Consider the following 21762-nt stretch of genomic DNA (forward strand, 5'->3'; position numbering starts at 1 on the left):
CAAAGTGAAGCCAGGGCTAAGACAACGTGTAGCAAGTGGCCCCGCAGCAAGCGGGGCAGTAAACTGCAAGACAGTCTAGTAGAGGCTCATCTACAACAGGGGTCAGCAGACTTTTGAGACCGATGAGCCAATCCTGCCACACACAACAGTGTAAACATTATGTGAGAGCCATCGATATATTTTTGAGGAACAAATGAAATCAGCATTATCTGAGTAATATCCTTTTGAAACGTTCCATTTTACTTCAGAGCCACCTGCATGGACCGAGAGAGCCGCTAATGGTATGAGAGCCCCAAGTTTCCTGTTCTAGACCAAGGTCATTAACTGAATTTCCGTGTGAGGGAAGACAGGCTTCTCACACACCGGCCCCTGGGGCAACACAGTTTGCAAAGAGGGACAAAGTAGCTTTTGAGGACACCTTTACATTTGTTTCTCTAAGTCAAGGAGCTGAAAGTGGCTGTTCTCTGCCCTGCCCCTTTGTGCTTGCCCAGCGTCAGCTCCTCTAAGGCTGCTGTGAAGGGGACCCAAATGAATGCTGAGCAGACTTACTCAAACACTGCTTGCAGACAGATGTGAACTTGGCGTGTGGTGAATTCCTGGACTGGTGCAGCAGACATTCCAATTGCGTGCATGCAGAGGTACGTGCTTTGGTTGGCTTCTGGCTTCTGCTGTGGCTCATCTGAAGGCACCATTCACTGCAGCTTCTGGGACTCATCAGGGCAGGTGCAAGTGTCAGGGTGAGGAGTTGAGTTGTCAAGAGGAAAGGAGGAAGGGCAGACAGCAAGAGGTAGCCTCTTCCAGATGCTCCTTGAAAAAGAAAAAGAAAACACAGAAGTCTACTGCCATTGAATTGATTCTGCCTCATTAGGGAGTTGTATCAGGTTTCGGGGACTCTAATGTTTATGGGACTGGACAGCCTCATCTTGCTCCAGGCAGCAGCTGTTAGGTTTGAACCACCAACGTGGACTTTAGCAGCCCCCAGCACCAGCAGGACCCCTTCCTTCTCGAAAGGGCAAGGATAATCAGATCCTGAAGTCTATAACAAAAGGCCTGAGAAGGGGTTTGGCCCACTGTGTTAGTCTGGATAGACTAGAGAAACAAATTCATAGACATGCATATGTGTTTATATCAAAGAACAATTGTATGTTGAGAAAACATCCCAGCCCAGTCCAGGTAAGTCCATAAGTCTGATATTATCCTATATGTTGATACTAGTCCATAAATTCCTCTTTAGACTCATGCAGCCATGCAATGATACCAAATGCAGGAAGATCACAGCTCAGTGGGTGGAAAGCCTTGTGGATCCAGTGGTGGTAGAGCATCGCAGTGCTGGTGTGGGTCTCCACGTGGCTCCTCCAGCTCTGAGGCTCTGGCTGCCATCAGCTGTCTCCATGTGGCTTGTCAACAAGAATGTCTTGCAGGGAGTGTGTGTGTGTCCCATCTCCAGAGAGCTATTTATCTCCTTAGTACCTCCAAATGAGGTCATCAATCTGTGACCTGATTTACAGGCTAAACTTCACCCCTTCACTCTCTCTTTTTAAATCATTTTATCAGGGGCTTGTATAACTCTTACCACAATCCATAATCCATCAACTGTGTCAAGCACATTTGTTGCCATCATCATTCTCAAAACATCACCCCTTCACTCAAGTTTCAAGTTGACAACAGATTTTGATTCTGTAACGACCACACCCATTCTCTGGAGCTGGGGGGAATATTATGCAATCTGGTTATATTTTTTCTCCCTCTTCCTCCTCATCCTTTTCAATATCTTTGGGGGGGAAATCAAAGAAGAAGAACAACAAAGAAGACACGTTGGCATCAAGTCTATTCTGACTTACGGTGACCCCATGTGACAGAGTACCTTGGCAATCACCTTTATAGAAACAGGCCACCCGACCTGTCTCCACAGGCACTCCGGGTGGGCTCAGAATGCCAACCGTTAGATTGGTACTCAGGTACAAACTATTGGCACCACCAGGGGCCCAAGATATCCATGTATCTTACACCATGTGAGGACCATTATGGAGGCCTGGCTGGGGTGTAGGGGTGGGGACCCAGCTGACTCAAGACAAGCAAAGACAGCAGAGGGACAGCCCTCAACCCTCTGTGCGGAGAGAGACGCTGAAGGAACAAACCTCTGGCCAACCACAGATCCCCTGGGCCTTCGGGGTCTGCTCCTCTCCCAGGCTTCTCTGTGAGGTTGGGTGGATGGCTTGACACGTGCCGACCCCTAGTTTCCTTAACCAAGGACTAAGGTCAGTGAATCTTTTGTTATTGTATACACAGGCGACAGACCCAGATGAATTGGTGGCCAGAATTCCCCTTCATGAAAAGCTAAAGTCACCAAGCCTTCCGTGGTGTGCTGAAGCCTTCTGTGGCTGGGTTCATTTCTCCAGAGCAAGCGCGGGCGATGAATGGGGCGGATGCAGTGCTTCGTTCGGAGTGTTGTGTGTTTCTACACACCTGCGTTGTGCTAAACGATCTCTTGAGGTTATTTCTAGTTCTTAGAGCTATGACTCCATGAACAACTAACTTCTTTTGTGATCGCTCATAAGGGTCCCTGTCACGTGTAGTTCCTTGGCACAGACAGGATCAGGGAGGTTAACGGAATAATTTCAGCCCAGGAAGCACAACCACACTTACTCTGAAACCGTGGCCGGGGTAGTTGAAGCCCACCGGCTCGCTGCCTTGCTGTTCTCTGTCGACAAATCCCATACAGCGTTGGTGGTGGGTGCCGCCCGGCTGGGTTCTGCCTCAAAGCAAGCCCGTGCATACCAGAAGGAAGCACCGCTCGGTCCTGCGCCAGCCTCACAACGGGTCTTCTGGTAGGGAGCCGTTTGTCATTTAGATGGACGCTTGTGAGAGTGAAAGGGGTGACCGTTCATAAGTTTGCTGGGACAGCAGGCACAAACCATGGCACATGGGCATTGTAGACATAAGGGGGAAGCACAAGGTGGACTTTTATTTCTCTGTTTCTGGATCTTAAGCTTGAATTCCTCAGATTTCCTGAGGTGCTTTAACTTTACAATTATTTGTACTGCTTGCCACTCATGGACACACTCCTGTGTGGTTAGGTTGGCAGCCCTGGAGCCCAAAGCAAAACATGGAGAGGCGTCCTCAGCCCAGCCCCAGCATAGCGAATCACAATGACAACGAACTTGGATTTCAATTGGTCCCTCAGTTTCTACTGCCCCCTCAGAGCAGCAATGATGAGCTCCTACAGATAGAGTCAGGGTCTCCGCAAAGGCAGGGCTTTGGTGTGCTGTAGAGATGCACCCGGTTTTGCTGGTCTCTTGTCCGTCTATCTATTCTCAGAGCAAATTCTGAGCTGGTGTCTGATTCTGCCACACAGAATCCCAAAGAGGCTCCAGTCAGCTTGGTTAGCCAGCCTGTTTCTTACTGTGCAAAAATAATAACAGAGAATGTTCTCAAATGACAGGGTAACCATTTGCCTCCAAACTTATTTTTCTCGTAGCCACCAGTCTTGGCTGTGAATGGTCTATTCTTGGCAGAGTGTGTGCCGTGCAGTAGTTAAGATCATCAACACTGCCACAGACAGTCTTGGTTTCAAATCCAGACCCCACCTATTGCTAAGTGGTTAATTTCTGAAGCCTCGGTTAATTTTCTCTTCTGCACATGAGGAAATAATGCCTATTTCATAAGAGTTGGTGTGCGGATTTGACTCAATATTATGCTTAAAGCATTTAGCTTATTGCCTCAGAGGGAGCCATCGATAGAATGGTTGTTTCCAAGATCATTGTTGAAGCCTTGGTTCCCAGTAGCCTACTCAACTCTCAGTGGGTGAGTGAGGTTTGTACACAGCTGAACACGCAGAAATCATGCCCCACACGGTCTCTATTTGCTCTTGTATCTCGGGGCACAGACTTTGAGCACTGACTTAGACTAGACTATAAACTCAGAGAGAAATGAGCATGTGTTCTCATTGCCCCAGATGATGGCGTTATGTTTTCTGAACTCCAAATCAAACCATATCATTTCACCATAAAAAAGACCATTGAAACTTGCATTGTCTCATAGAATAAAGTATTCTTATCATCATGATTTCCCTAGAGTTGGTCATCAGTAAGTGTCCATGAAATATACGTAAGGGTCAATCAGAAGCCATTTCTTCTTCTGCTGCTGCTGCTAAACACACATCCGTTTCATATGGATATATTTGCTTTAGGAAACAGATGGTCCTAAAATTAGAATCATTCAAGGGGAGTCTTAAAATACTGACTTTTTTATATATAAACGTGTAGGAGGAATATACCGCAAGGGAGTCTAGGAATTGTAAAAGGCATGAAGGGTGAAAGCAGAATCAGGAATCCAGAACATGCATGCGTGCTGTAGAGAGCAGTGTCAAATTTGAGAAGAGCCTGGGCCTGCAGTGACCACACAGGTGAGAATTAGGGGTACAGTTGTCTTGACTCCACTCTCCTTTGTACCTCAGATCTTCTGCTATTTGGTCCCATGAACTAAGCCCAATAGGCAGCCCCAGGGCAAGCGAATCCAGTGATGTATCCCATCATCAGGCAAAGGTGAGGCGGGGATGGTCCATGAGAGACAGTGTGTACATGTCCTACACAGTATCTTGTGCTACGGAGCACATGTGCTATATTGAGGCACAATTTTTTTTGTTATTGTTGAAGAAATTAAAAGTGAAATATCATCCGAAGTTATGATTCTTTAAGATGTTCCCCACCTGGAAATACCACCACCTCCACCTTCTGGAAGTTATCATCTCCCTGGAGAAGTTGCCCATACACCCACCTGCCTCTCATCACCTTCAGACTAGGAGGTGTCATTCATCAGTAGTCCTGAGCACCTTACTCTGAAACCTATCCTAGCACCTCTCGTTATAATGAATGGCTTCCTTGGTGCAAGAAGTCTCTGGATACTACAAATTGTTAAGTGGGCAGCTACTAAGTTAAAGGTTGGTAGTTCGAATCTACCTAGACGCTCCTCAGAAGAAAGACAAGGCTGCCTGCTTCAGAGAGCTCATCGCCGATGAAAACCCCCGAGGTGCACTTGGTTGTACCATGTACCAACTTGTTTGGCTTGGATTTTATTTTTCTTATCTAGCTGTACTTTGATGGAACCTTGGGGGTGCAGTGGTTATTAGTTGGGCTGCGATTAACATGGTTGGCATTTCAAAACCACTAGGAGAAAGACTGGACTTTCTACTCCCTATAAACAGTTACAGTCTTGGAAATCCCAGGGGGTCGCTATGAGTCAGCATTGACTCAATGGCAGTGAGTTTTGAGCTTTTGAGATGTGCTTTGATGGTGAGATAGTTAAGGTTTAGTGTGCCAACCTGGCCGATAAACACATGTGGGGTTAATTGAAGGGTGGCGAGATAAATGGCTCGGTGGGTGAGCCTCACCTTTCTAGTTCTCGGGTCTCTTGCTTTCTGATGGTCGGACCAGGGTACAGCTGCCTTAACCAGTTCCCTGCTTCAGCTGGCAAGGCTCACTTCCTGCAAGACATCCCTGAGGAGAAACCACATGGACCTACCCTGATGCAGCCCTGGGTGCTGGAGCAGCCATGTGGAGAGCCCTGCCAGTGTTGAGATGCTTACATGCTCACTGATTCGGCTTTCCCCCTGCAGTCGGCATCATTGCGTGTGTTTTGTGAGATGGAGGAGGACTTTGTAGATCGGTATTGGATATATGGGCTAATGTTGGACTTATGGGCTTGGGCAGCACTGGGTTGGGATGCTTTCTTAATGTACATGTACCCTTTATATAAAACTCTTTCTTATACATGAGTTTCTGTGGATTTGTTTCTCTAATGTCCCCAGACTCACACAGATGGCAAGGACTATGTTTTGGCCCCTTTTTATCTCATGGTACTCCTCTTTTTATGTGGCTGTCACATAGTAGGTGCTCAGTCGTTCTTGTTGAATGAATGAGTAATTTCGCATGAAAGAATGCTTGCCATTAGCCGATGTAGTGTTTCACTTCGTTTTCTAGATTCGTATTCAGAATCAACTGCTTTCATCAGCAAATAGAACTATTACGTCTTAGAAGAGTAGGCCTGTTAAGAGCAGTGGAGAGAGGTTGGAAGGCATTGGCACCTTTGAACAGCTGGACTGTGTTTGCAGTGCTGTGGGAAGCATGGAAGCCAGCAGGAAGGTGTGGGAGGAGAGCGTTGGTCAGAGTAGGGGACAATGTCTGGGAAAATGTAATCTCCATTTGTGAATTCTTTGTAGAGGGATCTTCGGCATTGCTTCAGCTAACGCTTGAATTCCCAGTAGATCCCTCCCTTCTTGGAAGCTCTGAAGATAGAGATTTAATATAAGTGGTATATGATTCTGTTAGGAAGATCAGTGGCATTGACAGGAAGCTCGAAAAGCCGAGCAACTGTGAAATCTCTTTACCAGACCAACTCTTAGTTGTTCAGTTTTGTGTGTGTGTGTGTACGCGTGCACATGTGCATGTGTATTCACATATGGAGGTCCCCTTTTCCCTGAGGATCCATTAGGCTCCATCCAGGACTAAGAATTGGACCAAGAAGCTTTTATTGTGGGAAAAGTAATGAAAATGGTAGAAAATAGCCCTTGGGTAGCATTTTCCATTCTACTCACTCCTAACACACTTCTTCCTTCCCTTGCTGGGTTTTGTTGAGCACTCGCTGCAAACTTGAAATTTTCCATCTGGTGAGCTTGGTTCACAAGCAGTAAATATTTGCTGAGTCCTCACTGTGTGCAAGGGGCAAGTTCAGCTTCCGTCGCGTGTTGATTTTTTATTTGCACAGAAGTGGCTGTAGCAAAAAGATAAATACTGACCTTTATAAGGATCTCTGTCTAAATAACCAGGGTGTTGAACCGTCTGTTATTCTAAACAGCTCAGGATGCCTTTAATGTTTCCTCCCTTCTTTGATCTGGAAGCTTTGCCATGCGGTTGGGAGAGCTGTTGTTCTCTCCATGTTGTCTAAGGGGAAGGAAGCCTAGCAAAGGTGACCTTGGTCAGGGTCACAGAACTAGATTGGGCTGTTCCATGGGTCTGCTAGCTGTCATTTTCCCATTAATTGACATGGACTAGTGGGAAGACCCTTATTTGATATCCTTTCTTTGGTCACACCACACAAAGAATTAGAACTCAACACTGACCCAGGGAAAACTTGAATCATCCCTAGTAGGCTTTGCTAAGTTCTTTGGGCCTAAAGATCACATGTGGGAAATTCCTGAAAAGCAATGAGTTATATGACACTCATGTACGTTACATGCTGGTACGGTGATACTCAAATCATGGTAATGCTTTAGACGTTGCTTAGTAAAGACTCTGTGTAGTGATGGTGGTGGTGGCAGCTGCAGTGGCTGGGAGAGGGGCGAGCAGGATCGCACTGGCTCCCTCCGTCTTTCCCATTTCTTAATTAACATTAAGCAACCCCAGTTTTACACTACTTTTCACAATGAGTTCATTTGGACAACGATTAAGTGGTCCTTCATGTGAATTTGAGATTCAAGAAAAACATTGGGGACTGGACCTTGTGTCTCACTTGACCACAGCTGCTTCTGTTCGGCCTGCCCTTCGAGACGTGCCCACGGGTTGATTCTGACCCATAGGGACCTGGCGTAGAATAGAAGGAACCCTCACACTCATCCACGTTTGAGCCCACTGTTCCAGCCACTGTGCCAATTGCTCCTTGGGGGGGAAGGGGAGTCTTCTTCTTCTTTTTTTTGCAGATCCTATTGACTAGAAAATTCTAGTTTTACCAAAAAAACCTCCACCCAGTTTCTAATTTATTCTGGAATGTTCTACAGGAAACCAAAAGAGTTGTTGGGTGTCATTATCTGGGGGGTGTAACCTCTGCTCACAGACATAATTCCAGCTTCCACAAATGCCCTGGCTTACAATAAACTCAGCCAAGGTATGTAACCTGGAGCTGAGAAATCATCTCCAGAACTCTTACCGAAATCTCTAGAAAGTGTTCACACTGCTGCAACTGGATGGCTTTGGCAGCCCCTCCTTCCTGCCCCGGCTTTCTGATCCCCTGGCAAAGTCAACATTGTCTCGGCCACCTAGTGCTGCTGTAACAACATGCCACAAGTATCTGTGGTTTTAAAGAACAGAAATTAATTTTCTTACAATTTTGGTCAAAATCCAAGTCAGGGTAGCTGCCATGTTGATTATTTCCTTATAGTCTGAGGCATTCTTTGCGTTGCATACAATTCTCACACATCATCTGTTTTCATGTGCGTGTGTTCAGGAGTGATTAGGTTTAGGACTCACCCCACCGTAGTATGGCATCATTACCATAACAAAAGAAAACGTCATTTCAACAGGTTTACATCCACAGGTCTAAGGGTCAGTCAGGAATTCAATACATATATTTGGGGGGACTGATGGGGGATGAAATCCAATCTGGAACAACCACTACCCTTGCCTAAACTGTAAAAGATCAATGGGAGAAAATTACAAAGTATTAGCTGTTTCTTTAGTGGCTACTGAGCAGAGGATCAGGCCCTGGCTTTCTTTACAATTGTGGGCTCAAGTTTCTCATGTAGAAAATCGGGAAATTCTAGCTCTGTCCAGCTCACACAGTTATTGAAGGAGTCACATAAAATAATGTATTTGCCAGCACTTGATAAATGGAAAGATATCAGATAATTTTACTAATTTTGAGAACCAGTATGGCAATAAAGACGCTGTGCCGATTTCCAAGAAAAAATTCATTTCAAAGTGCAAAAACCCCAATCTCTTATTTGCAATGTATTAGTGAAACCCTTTTAGCACATCGGAAAATATGCATAGAACCCTGATTGTGTAATGGTGAAGCGTCAGACTGCTAATCGCAAGATCTGTAGTTCCAAACCACTAGCTGCTCTGCAGGAGAAAGACGAGGCTTTTTACTCCATAAAAAGTTACTGTCTCTCTCTGGCTCTCTTCCCTCTCTTGCTGGGCTCTCGCTGGTCGCTCCCCTCTCTTCCCCCTCTCCTCTCCCATCCTCCTTTCCTTCCCTCTCTCCCTCCACATGGACCACCAAGTGGGGCTGAGGAAAAAGACGAAGTAGAGGGGATATCAATAGGTGCTATCCTTTCTGACTATCAGCATGTTCGAGTGGAAAATGTGTGTAAAAGACTTAATTTCCAGACTTGGCAGAGAAACCAGAAAGATTTGCTCTGAGAGATGATAGCGTGTAACATTCAAGCGTGATCATCAAAGTAGCAGCTCTTGGTTTAGATTCAGATAAGCATCTTGGGAAAACCCTGCATCAAATGGAGCCATATCTTTTAGAGCTTTCTGAGAAGTATGGGGCCCATGTTTGTGGAGAAGGTGGAGAATATGAAACATTCACTTTGGATTGCCTTCTATTTAAAAAGAAAATAATTTTGGATTCGTCTGAAGTAATCATGCATTCAGTCGATGCCTCTGCACCTGTAGCATATCTACGCTTTTTAGAAATCCACTTGGAGGATAAGGTGTTACCAGTGCCTGACAACAATAGAACATCTAATTTGATATATAATTCTTGAAAAGCATGTCGCACATAGTTCATTAAATTATATTCATTAAGATATTCTATTTGAAAACACATTATAACATTTTATCAATAAAAAAAAAAGTTACAGTCTCAGAATCCCACACGGGCAGTTTGACCCGGTCCTAAAGTCAGAATCCACTTGATAGCAGTGAGGTGGGTGTGTTGGTTTGACAAATGCATGTGGCCATCAGCCCTGTGGTCCTTGGAGCCGTGTGATGTGCTCAATTAGCTTCCTGGAGCTTCAGGTAGATGCAAAAAGTTGGGGTTTTTTTAAGCCAGGCGGGAGGTGGTTCCTTTGAAATATCTTTTCATTTATTTATTTATTTATCCATTCATCCAGCAACTGTTTACTGAATGTCTATGAAATAAATAGGGTGGCTATGTGTTGGAGCCCTAGTGGCACGGTGGTTACACGTTGGGCTGCTAATTACAAGGGTAGCAGTTTGAAACCCCCAGTTGCACTGAGGAAGAAAGAAGAGGCTTTTGACTCTGTACCAGTTATAGTCCTGGAAACCCACAGGGGCAGTTCTGCCCTGTACTTTCGCCCATGACAGTGAGTTTGTTGTTATGTGTCGGAACTGACCAGATGGCAATGAGGTTGGTTTGGGGTTTATGGACTCAAATGAGATGTTCTGAGTCAGTGGTTCTCCACCTTCCTCAGGCCGCAACCCTTTCATACAGTTCCTCGTGTTGTGGGGACCCCCAACCATCAAATTATTTTTGTTGCTACTTCATCACTGTCATTTTGCTACTGTTATGAACGGCAATGTAAATAGCTGATAGGCAGGATGCATTTTCATTGTTACAAATGGAACATAATTAAAGCATAGTGATTAATCACAAAAACAATATGTCGTTATATATTGTGACATATTTATTTCTAATTACAAGTAAATGAAACTTTGTCTTGGAGCATGGTGCAGCATGGATAACAGTCTTCACGAGTGGTACTCATAGGCGGGGCATATCTGCATGTGGGCGGACCCACCCCGAGACAGATAGAGGAGCGCTATCTAGGTTTCTAAGACCATGGGAAATACGTATGTGTTTTCCGATGGTCTTAGGCGACCCCTGTGAAAAGATCATTCGACCCCCAAAGGGCTCGCACACACGGGTTGAGAACCGCTGCTCTAAGTAGCTGAAGAGTCATGATTGTCTCATCGCTCACTCTCGATCTTCCTGTCATACAATCTACCTTCAAGAGAAGAAGCAAACCAAAACAGTGGCTGTTGGGTCATTTCCAACTCGTGGTCACCCCATGTGTGTCAGAGTACGACTGTGCTCTGTAGCGCTTCTGATGGCTGATTTTGGGGGGTGGGGAGTGGATCACCAGGCCGTTTGGGGAGGCACCTCTGGATGGACTCTGGATGGACTCGAAGCACAACCTTTCACTTAGCAGCCAATTTCATCCATGGACACCGCAAATCCATCTCTGGAATATATTAATAATCCTCCATGACTGAAGATAGCCAGCCTGTCTTAGCCTCCCAGTCCCCCGTAGTTTGGTAGGAGTTCATTTCAACGCAAATATTTTTGCAACCATTACATAACTCAGTACTTCAAACTAGCAGGTTGAGTTACAGCCACAGAGATTGTGTCAAAATTTCCTAAACGGTGGTTCTGAAGTTTCCACCCTGTGACCAGTGTTTTGTTCCTGTGGGTGTGTTGGCTGGGGGTCTCTAAACTTGAGTCACGCAAGGGCCTGTTGGCTTTGCAATTAGCATGTCTTCCCTCCCTATGAGGGAACATACTATCAACATTCTTCCTTACCTCAAAGCTCTGGGGGGTTAGTCATTTCACGAAGGCTAGCGATTCAATACCTAGCTTTTCCCTCCCCTTAAGAGTTAAACTGAAACCCAAACAGCAAATCCAAAGAGAACCAGCCAGGAACAGCTATGAAAGAGGCCAACGTGATTTTTTAGTTGTGAGAGCTGAGGCTTCAGGACCAGGCAGGTGGTGTGAATTTGTGCTCCCCTGAAGAGCCGTGTCCTCAGGCAAAGTCTTCACCCCTCCAGTGCCTCAACTGAGTAAAACCAGCCCAAACCTCCTCGCTTGCTGTCCGTGTGTCAGAGTAGAACTATGCTCCACAGCCATTTGCATTCTCGGGAAGTAGATGTCCTTTGAGGAGCCTCTGGGTGGGTTTGAACTGCCAACCTTTTGATTGCCAGCAGGGAGCACTTGATGGTGTGCCCTGTGCCCAAGGACTCCTAATGGGACACAGATGTCTGCATTGCAGGTTTTTAACCTAGTCTGCAGGAGGACCCCTTGTGTCATGGATCTGAGCTCCCACTTTTGACATCTTATGTTTATTATCCTAAACCTCCGCGCTCATCTGCACTCATATAGCCAGATTTAATATAAATGTTTTCCCTCCCAAGTCTTTGAGTAAAACTGGAGTTCCAGGAAGCTTTGCATTCCTCTATTACAATACAGCACACCTCCAGGCTGTGCCTACAAGTGTGGCTATTAAGATGAGACTTGGGCTAAAGGTACCCATAGGTATGTACAGTCGGACTATATTGGCTGTTGACAGAGTAAAACAACTTTGTATCAGCTGATAAATAGCTGCTCCCGTGTCTATGGTCTATGACACTCTCTTCTGCAGAACCCTCATCTCTGACTGGTCCGGGAACAAGAGTTAAGGCCTGCCCCCGCCCCACAGCCCCTTGGCATAGACCTCCAGGACTCCCTGTTCTGACTCTTTGGTGCTCTGTGCCACATATGCTGTTAATTATTTTTACTCTCATCTCATGCTCCATGTTACATACATAAAGTTCTAGGTATAAGCTAGGAGCTAAAAAAGCAATGCGTCATTTTAGTCCTGTGCCTTTGATTGATTTGAATGCTGGCTACTTGAAAATATCTCTCTTGTTCTGTATCTTTGAACTGGGTGGAATCAACAACCTGGCGGTTGGGTTTTTTTGCCTTGGTTTGTGGAGGGGTTCAGCATTTCTTTCTCCTCTGCTTAGGCACACTGCCTTCATTCCCTTTGGGGACTGTGTCACCCCCATTCTCCATGTTGTCAGGGAGCCTTCTCAGTCCCCTCCTCCTGGGGTTCCTGAAACGGTACTCAATACAGGTCTAGAAAAGTCTCGTCTCCATTCCTGTGGTCAGGGTTCAGCAAACGGTGGCTCTCAAGCCGTAGGTGCTTCTTTTTGTATGTACATGTGGTTCTGAAGTAAAATTGAAAAAAAATTCAAGGATATTATTCAGATAATGCTGATTTTGTTGGTTTGGATAAATATATTATGGCGCTCCAATCATTTTTAAATTGTCGTGAGAGACAGGATTGGCTCTTCTGCCTCAAAATTTTGCTGACCTCTGTGTGTGACCCAACGCTGATGTATGAAGGTCTTCCCCTAGAGTGGTATATTTGAATGTGGGGACCAAGAAACTCTTTTCCCCCTTTGAAAATGAGCTGGAAGGGCGGGGATCCAAGTTCTGGTGCCAGTGTCTGTCCCATTACCCAGTAAGCAAGGTCAACACAAGCTTACACAGAGCACTAATCTGTGGTGCACCCATCACAGTTTAAGGCTGGCATCGATCTTGCTTCCAAACCCACAGCCCCGTCCTTCAGACTCCAAGCCTCTTACCCAATTTCCAGTCCCCGACCGAGACGGCGTACTCTTAAGCCAGGGAAGCACTGGCTTCCTTGCCTTGATTTACTCATCCGAAGTGAACCATTCCACATGTTTCTCACCACAATTGCCTGCTACAGATGGGTGAGTAAGCACAAGCATGCCCTTGCTGACCTTGGTTCCTGGGTGATCAACCCGGTCTGGAGGTCTGGAACCTGTGAAATGACACCTGGGCGGCGGGAAAAGGTGGTGGAGCATAAGAGGGGGTCCCAATGGCGCTGTCTGCGTGGAGCTCAAACTCCTGTCCTTTACAGCAATGATGCTCAAACTTTCGTGCCCACCATCAGCAACACCGGCATTGTCATCCCAGGCAGCGCTAGCAGTGAGGGTGGTGGCCAGGCTTGTGAGGGAGGGAAAGGGCCAGCCTTCTGTACTTTATCACTGCTCGCTCGGACATGCACCAACGTTGGAGAAGGACAGCTTGACAAGCATTACTGGGGGGCTGTGGAGGTTAGCAGGTCAATTTTCCACTCATAGTGATCCCACAGGCCAAGTTAAATGGCCCCGGGGATTTTCCTAGGCTGTCATTTGGACAGCAATGCAGGGCCAGGCCAGGCCTTTCTCCCACGGATCCCATGCCAGGGGTCAAACCGCCAACCTGTCGGTCAGTGTGCCATTAGGGTTCCCTAAGGGAGCCATGCATCGCTTTGGCTCTAGCCACCTGAGTTCCAGAGACCAAGAAACCCGCCTAGTGCCCTGTGGTGCTGCATCTGCACCTCCGGGGAAGTCCCGGTCACCTGCTCACAGTGGTGGAGCTTAGTGAGCTGCAGTTTTTGCTCATGAAGAATACACTCCATGGACCTAACCCAATGGTGGCACGAGGGATGCACTGGCGTGACTAGAACAGAATTCACCTGCTGTCTTCTGGGGTGCTCCTGCTTGTACAGTGGCCTGAAGGGCATTCACTGAGCTGAAAGGAGGTAGGGGTACCCTGCTTTATCGGGGTCTGCCTAAGGAAATGTGGAAATCAGCAACCAAGAGCAGAATAAAGACTAGCGGCAGCCACAAAAACACGGCATCGTCTGGGCTCTTTCTTGCTTTGCCTCTGCTTTCCCCGGCTTTGGATGCACTCTGAAACTTTCAACTCCCAACACCAAGCCCATGGTCAGTGAGTCACATGATCGTGCTTTCATGTGGACTCACAGCAACCCGGTTGGGCAGGGTCGAACAGGCCCTGTGGGTTTCCGAGACTGTATCTCTGTCCAGGAGTAGAAAGTCCCATCTTTTTCACTTGGAGCTGCTGGTGGTTTCAAACTGCTAAGGTTATGGTTAATAGCCCAACGTGTAAACTCACTACACCACCAAGACTCCTGCACCGGCATGAAAGCTTGGATAAACAAATCGATACAATACAAGCATTACTGGAAGACCAAGGCAGTGGGCAACTAAATTTTCTTTGCAGAAGTAAGACCAAAGTAACCCACTATGTCACCAGGGCTCCTTGATGATCACTGGCTACGTGGTAGGAGCTTCAGTCTGGCAAGACTTCCACCAAGCCCAGCGGAAAGGCCCCCACTAGGACAGGTGATTGGCCCGGTTATGATTATGTCTTCTCGCCTGTGGCTAGGGAGCAGCTTGAATTTGGAGGATATGAGGCAGTTAGGCTTTGGCCACCCCATCTCATGCATGGCTATATTGGGCACCTTGCTGGTCCCCAAAGGATTTCACCTTAGTTTCTTGGTGCCGCGGTGACAAACAAGTAGCTTTAGAGAATAGGAAGTTCTCCTCTCATGGCTTTGAAAGCTATAAACCCAAGGTAGAGTATCAGATCCAAGAGTATTAGTCCCCATTTCCCTTGGCATTCCTTGGCTCGTAGTTGGTTCCTGACTTGGTCTCTGCACCCTGTGTGTTGGTCTCTTCTGCTCTTTTTATAAGCTTTCAATTAGAGGGGACTGGGTTTAAGATCCACCCGACTCTGGCACCACCATTAACAACAACAACAACAACAGCGACAAAACACTCCAGTTTCAAACAGAGTCATTTTACAGGTCCAGGGGCTAAGACTTTGTAAAACAAATGACGCGCAGGTGGCATCTGCCCTCTAACTTCTCCAGGGGGAAGAAGACTCAAACGCCACGTCAACATTGCCCTAGGGCAGTTCCTGTGAGGCTGAAGGCACACAGGCCTCCTCCCTCCAACTGTCTCACCAGTTCGAACTTCATAATCCTTTCTACTTTCAGCTGGGTTCAGTAATTCATTGTAATAGCCATACAACACTCAAAAACAAGATTCACAGATTATGGGGTCTATTATGGAGGTTCACAGGTTACAAAGGTTCAGGATACAACTATTTGGTCAGAACAGCCTTTTCTCAGCCATACCTGCCTCTTAGCCATAGGATCCCTTGGCCTCTGCTCCGCTCCAGCAAAATTACAAAGCTCCTTAGGGCTGCCAATAAATTCCCCCAGAACATGCAACTCCACCATAAGCTTCAGCCCAAACACATTCGGCTCTAGTCAGTGCCTGGAGGCACCCCCTCCACAGCCAGCCTCTTGCTCCAAGGCACTCAGGTTTACTCCATTCACTGCTCTCCCTCATGCTCTGGCTCCAGGTTCTGCTGTGGCCATTCCTCTGTCCCTAGTCTAGAGTCACAGCTGCTTGCTGAATCAGTGAGGTTTTATGTGCAAGGATGTCAGGGTCCAAAAGATGCCCTCCATCCATGGCTCTTCTGCCTGGTGGATAAGGATGTTACCCCTTCAGCTTCCGAGAGAGTTCATTTTATACCCAGCGCTCATTGCCATGGAGCCGATGCCAAATCACAGCCAACCCCAGGACAACAGGGTCCAACTGTCCCTGTGAGTTTATGAGACTAGCTCTTTACGAAAGTAGGAAGCCTCATCTTTTTAAAAAAATCATTTTATTGGGGGCTCGTACAACTCGTATCACGATCCATCCATACATCCTCTTATCACCATCCATCCATACATCAATCGTGTCAAGCACATTTGTACATTTGTTGCCATCATCATTCTCAAAACATTTTCTTTCTACTTGAGCCTTTGGTATCAGCTCATTTTCCCCCTCTCTCCTCCACCCTCCATCTCTCACCAACCCTTGATAATTTATAAATTATTATTATTTTTCATATCTTATACTGCCTGATGTCTGCCTTCACCCACTTTTCTGTTGTCCATCCCCTGGGGTGGGGGTTATATGTAGATCATTGTGCTCACTTCTCTCTTTCTTCCCCACCTTTCCCTTACCCTCCTGGTATCACTACTCTCATTATTGGTCCTGAGAGGTTTATCTGTCCTGGATTCCCCATGTTTCCAGCTCTTATCTGTACCCATGTACATCCTCTGGTCTAGCTAGATTTGTAAGGTAGAATTGGGATTATGATAGTGATGGGGAAGAAGCATTAAAGAACTAGAGGAAAGTTGTATGTTTCATCAGTGCTATACTGTACCCTGACTGGAAAGCCTCATCTTTCTCCTGAGGAGCTGGCTGGTGGTTTTGAACTGCTCACCTTGGGGGTTGTAGCCCAACTCGTAACCACTATGCCACCAGGGCTGATTCTAATGTTAGAGTTCCAAGCTTTTGTAATCAAAATGAACCCTGCTAACCACCGAATCCTTCCTATCAGCATCTACACACATCTTCTCTTACCTGGACCCATCAAGAGAAAAGGGAATACACCCAAGTCCTTTGGTGGGAGTTGGAAAGACCATGGCTAGAAGAATCACAGTAAGGAATTCACTGCACTGCAGACTTCTGCCTAACTTTCGGGGAGACAAAATTTAGCCGTAACAGCTATTAAGTATAACTTTTACATTATAATGGAGAACCTAGGACTCAAAGGAGTGAAGTGTCATTTTCAAAGTCACACAGCTCCTTCCTACATAGTCGAGTCAGGATTTGAACCTGGTTGTTCTACCTCTCAGGCTCATTTCTTTTCCACCAGCCTGCGAGAGGCCAGTGGGTTTTACCTTCTCCTCTGCCCTCTGTTTTAAAGTTCTTTGTACACTTCACCCGTCAGACTAATAATATCTGCTAGATTCTGTCTCCAAAGTGACCAGCACTCAGCATGTTGTAGAACTGTACTGGAGCCTGTGGCCATTTCTCTGAAGGTTCAAAGACTCATGTAAAATGCTGAAATTGTGGGTTCGTTGGCCACCTGCACAGAAAGAGGAGGCTGAGGACCCTTGCTAATTGCTGTCAGGTTGGCTGTGACTGATGGAGACCCCATCCACAGCAGAAGGAGGCACTGCCCAGCCCTGTGCAGGCACCATGCTCATTGGAATGCTCATGTCCACCTCCTATCAGTCATCTGCAGTAGTCTGTAAAGTTTTTATTGGGCAATTTGCGGAAAGAGGTCACCAAGCCTTTCTTCTCATCTGTCTCAGTCTCGAATCCCCTGCTGGTATTTGGCGTATTGATGGCATAGCTTCTACACCCTGGTTGCATGCAAACCACCACAGTGTGACCACATGACCGGTGGCCAGGGGAGGACTCTGCTTTACATTGTCCTTCTCGTTCTTTGAAGTGCCATTCAAGCTCTCTCTCTCTCTCTCTCTGGCTTCCATGTAAAACTTTTTTTCCTTGATATACACACTAGGAGAAGAGGCAAGAGGAGGGAGCACAGAGGAGGAGGAGGAGGAGGAAAAGGAAGGGATGGAGGGGGAGGTCTGGTATTTGTTAATGTTGGCATTTTTCTTTACCTTAAGGTCAATGGAATCTCTCCCCTGTTGGTTTATGAGCTTCTAAAGGATGAAGATCATGCCCTGTTTACTGTGGTATCTTACACTGTTCCCAGCTGCTCGCACAGTGCTAGTTTCGCATTAATGTGGATTGAGTTAGAGTAGATTTTGTTAGAGGGTCAGTTTTGCTGATAGTTGTGCATGAAACCAGGAAAAGGGTTCTCAGTAGACGATCCTTTATCCTGTTTTTAGTGTTCGGGTGGACATTAAGTTTAGTACCCACCACTTCACAGGGGTGGAAGGAAAGGCAAATTATATATAGTACTCTGTAGCAAGCACTAGTTTACATATATTATTCAATCTTCACAACAACCCATTGGCATCAATATTGTTACCTCCTGTCAGGGGAGCCAGCCCCTAACAAATCATGACAGGCGCAAGTGTTCAGCAATAATAAGTAAAGAGCATAGTAAAGTCATAGAAAATGAGATAGAAGAGAGAGTGAAATAAAGGTGTCAGACACATTTCTTGGTACCATGCTCACCTCAGCCCCATTTGGTGGTCCACATGAGGATGTGGAAGGTGGGAATTGCAGAAGTGAGCGAGGATGCGGAAGGAGGAGAGGGGAAGAGAGGACGGGGGTGTGGTGGGGGTGGGGGAAACAGAGGACCAGGGGAGAAGGTACTGGGGGAGAAAGGACCAGGGGAGAGAGAGCTCTTTATTTCTAACAAGGTTTATATATCTTTGGGGGCGTGCAAGCCCCCTAATTATAGGTAAAGACATACATCACAGGAAGGGATTATACTGTAGGTAATATAGTAATGGGAGGGGGATGATCTAGGGATATACATGCAATAGGAAGGGGAGGGATTGGGGGCAAACATGTGACAAGATGGGCAGATCCTAGATTCAGGATGGCAGCCTAACTTTGGATGTCACTGAGCAGGTTTGACCTGTTTTCTGGCTCTCCATGGACACAATTACTATCCTTATCAGTAGGGTGTGAGCCCCACTGACAGTGGACCAGACAGGAGTCTGATGGCTGAATGCCTTCAGGGAGAATATCTCTAAGCATCTGACCTCCCACCAAGTGCTGGCAAACAGCCTCTAATGTTTGGCCTATCTTTGCGGGAGAAAAAGCTGGGGAAAAGTCTTGTTATATCCCACAACCTCCACTCCCAGATGAGGACACCTGCAGAGATGAAATAATTGACGAGACAGGACAGGGCAGTGATTCTGAGCCCAGATGCTAATCAGTAGTTGTAGGGAACCTAATGGGAGAATAGACCTGGTTCTATGGTGCTGGGTAGACACTTAGGATATGTTTCTACCCAACCCTCTGTGAATCATGCTATGGACTAAGCACGATGATGAACTTGGATGCTGGTTTTATAGGGAGCATGGTATTCCTCAAAGGTCATGCCAGAAGGACTCGTAGTGGAAGCCCAACTGAATGAACTGGGGTCTACCTCAAAACTACCTGCACCCTTGGACTTAGGGCTGAAATACTCTGATGGGAGAGAAGGCAAGGGATAGCCACCTTAAGACTGGAAATGGCAGTTGTTGGACCTTGGGTGGGACCCCTGGCTTAGTAGGTGTCTAATGAAAGAGGACCCAGAACCATCATATATTTAATATCTCAGTGCTCCCTTGCATTAATATGACAGGTATTAACCTGATAGGTAAGGATTTGCCCTTGTAAAGAATGTTACAGGAAAATTTTCCCTAGCACCAACCCTCATGCTTAATGTAAACAGAGCTCAATTGATTAAGAAATCAGTCTGTACAAAGCAACAACTCATGGGCTACAGCTTGTGGTTGGACTAAACGCTCATAAATTCCTCATAACAACAGTATCTTAAATTCTATGTCATTGGATAACTTATTGGTGTTATCAATGCAATTGCCTTAGACTCCAGGGGGATGATTGACAATGGTTTTATTTTTTGTTTGTTCTGGGTTGTTTTCTTGGGGGTGGGGGAAGAGTTTTTATTTTTTGTTGTTGTTGTTTCATAATATGACCAATAAAGTAAGCCAGAGCTGTTTATAACCTGTGGACAAGCAGATGGATTCTGGGCTACCACTTAATTTTAGCCCCAATCTAAGAACAGTTAGTCCCTATAACTTGGCCCTGCTTGCTACTCTAAAGGAAGTCTGGTGAAGAAAGCAGATGGTGCCTGACTATCAATTGGAATAGTGTCTGTGGTTTCGAAGGCTTGTGTTCAAACAAGCAGCCATTGAGGTGAGGCATCAGCTAAGGCCACACAAGCTTGTGTGATCCAAAGATGATGATAACAAAATCCATTCTGATGAAGGGAAAAGAATCAGAGTTTAAATTGTGAACACCCAATTTGCAGAAGCCTATGGAAGAAGGTGGGAAACCAAATCCATCTGAAGAGTCTCTAGTAATATTAAGCCTCTAACAGAACCCCTCTGGCCACAAGTGAGGGATTTGAACTGCTTTGCTACCAGACAGGCATTATACAGAACCATGGTATTATATGACACTTGGTCGGTTGTCTTCCCTCTTAACCCAACCTAAATTTGTTCTAGGCCTAAGTAGTTCTCACTTGTTCCATAACAGACGTTTTCTCTGCTTTTAAAAATATTTTTGGTGGTTGTGGGAGATATATAATCATTTGTCAATTTGAGGATTAAGAGTGTAGGGGTGGAGTCTAGCTTGTCAATCAGATCATAGCCAATGAGGCCTCTGTGTAGGCAGGGCCTTCTGAGAATTCTGGGAAATCCGGTACTTCCTCCATGGAGGTGGGGCACACCTTTTTCTCTCTGCTCACACCCAGGGAGACATGGCAGCTGACAAGACACATGGAGCCACCCTGATGCAGCCCCGGGAAGCCATGCAGAGACCCCTGCCAGCGCTGAGATGTTTCCACTGCCACTGGATCCAAAGACTTTCTACCCACTGGCCTGTGATCTTCTACATTTGGCATTATTGCATGTGTTGCCTGAGTCTGAGGAAGACTTTATAGATTGGTATCGGACATATGGGCTAATATCAGACTTATGGACTTGATCTGGACTGGGCTTGGCTGCTTTCTCAATTGCTCTTGTGTATAAATCTCTTTCTTATACACATGTGTGTCCATGGATTTGTTTCTCTAGTATACCCAGACTAATACAGTGGTCTTTTCTTTCTTACTCTTTTAAAATAATTTTTTATCCTGTTCTTATTTTTTCTTCTTTCAGTTTAATTTTGTTTTTTATTGTTTCTGTTGGGTTTCCCAGTTTATGAAGCACGGAAAGAGCACATGAACAGTGACAGAAACGGATGCAATGGTTTATCTGGGACAGGGGTCCGGTGGGGGGGGGGGGAGCATGAGGGAAATTGGGGACCAAACACCGAATGCAGGAGCGGGGAGGGAGCACTAGAACGGATTGTGATGATGTATATACAACTTCTTTGAAAAGCAACTTCACTATCGAAGTGTATGATATGCGAATTTTATATCAAGAAAACTACTGGGGGTGGGGGGGAGGGAAAAAAAGAAACCAGTTGACCGATGGTTACCATTGATGAAGGAGGAAGAGTTTTTGCTTAGGGACATGGAGTTTATGTTAATGGTGGTGGAATAATTTGGAAAAAAGATCTCCATAATGGTTGCACAACACAAGGTGTATAATCAATGGCAATGAGTTATACTGGTAGAAATTGTTGAAATGGAGAATATTTTGTTGTGTATATTTTGCCACAATTTAAAAAATAATAGTAATTATACTAATAACAATGAGTAAAAGGAAATGTTCTAAAATTGGCTGTGGTGATGTTTGTACAACTCTTCTTGATATGATGGAACTACTGAATTGTATGCTATGTGGATAAAGGGCCCATAAAACTCTTTTTTAAAGAAATAAATAAAAAGCAAGAGTGAAATACAGAGGCTAGGGAGCCCGGTGGCACTGTGGGTTGGGCACTGGCTTGTTCCCTGCAAAGTCAGAGCACCACTCCAGAGAAGGCGAGGCAGTCTCTCAGTAGA

General features: G+C 46.0%; 2 protein-coding genes across 3 annotated transcripts in view; both read left to right on the top strand.

The window, feature by feature from the left end:
- LOC101643983 (protein FAM107B) overlaps positions 1 to 21762 on the top strand; it is a 331769-nt gene that overhangs the window by 144453 nt on the left and 165554 nt on the right. The gene's annotated exons all lie outside the window — the stretch shown is intronic.
- On the top strand, positions 631 to 9484 carry LOC105979646 (diphthine--ammonia ligase-like). Its single transcript, XM_045285627.1, is given in 3 exon segments — positions 631 to 638; positions 8996 to 9159; positions 9162 to 9484. Coding segments are annotated over 3 exon segments (495 nt in total).

This window comes from Echinops telfairi, unplaced genomic scaffold (genome assembly GCF_000313985.2).
Source record: "Echinops telfairi isolate 266 unplaced genomic scaffold, ASM31398v2 ScPeMD7_7474;HRSCAF=8512, whole genome shotgun sequence".
Classification (NCBI taxonomy): Eukaryota; Metazoa; Chordata; class Mammalia; order Afrosoricida; family Tenrecidae; genus Echinops; species Echinops telfairi.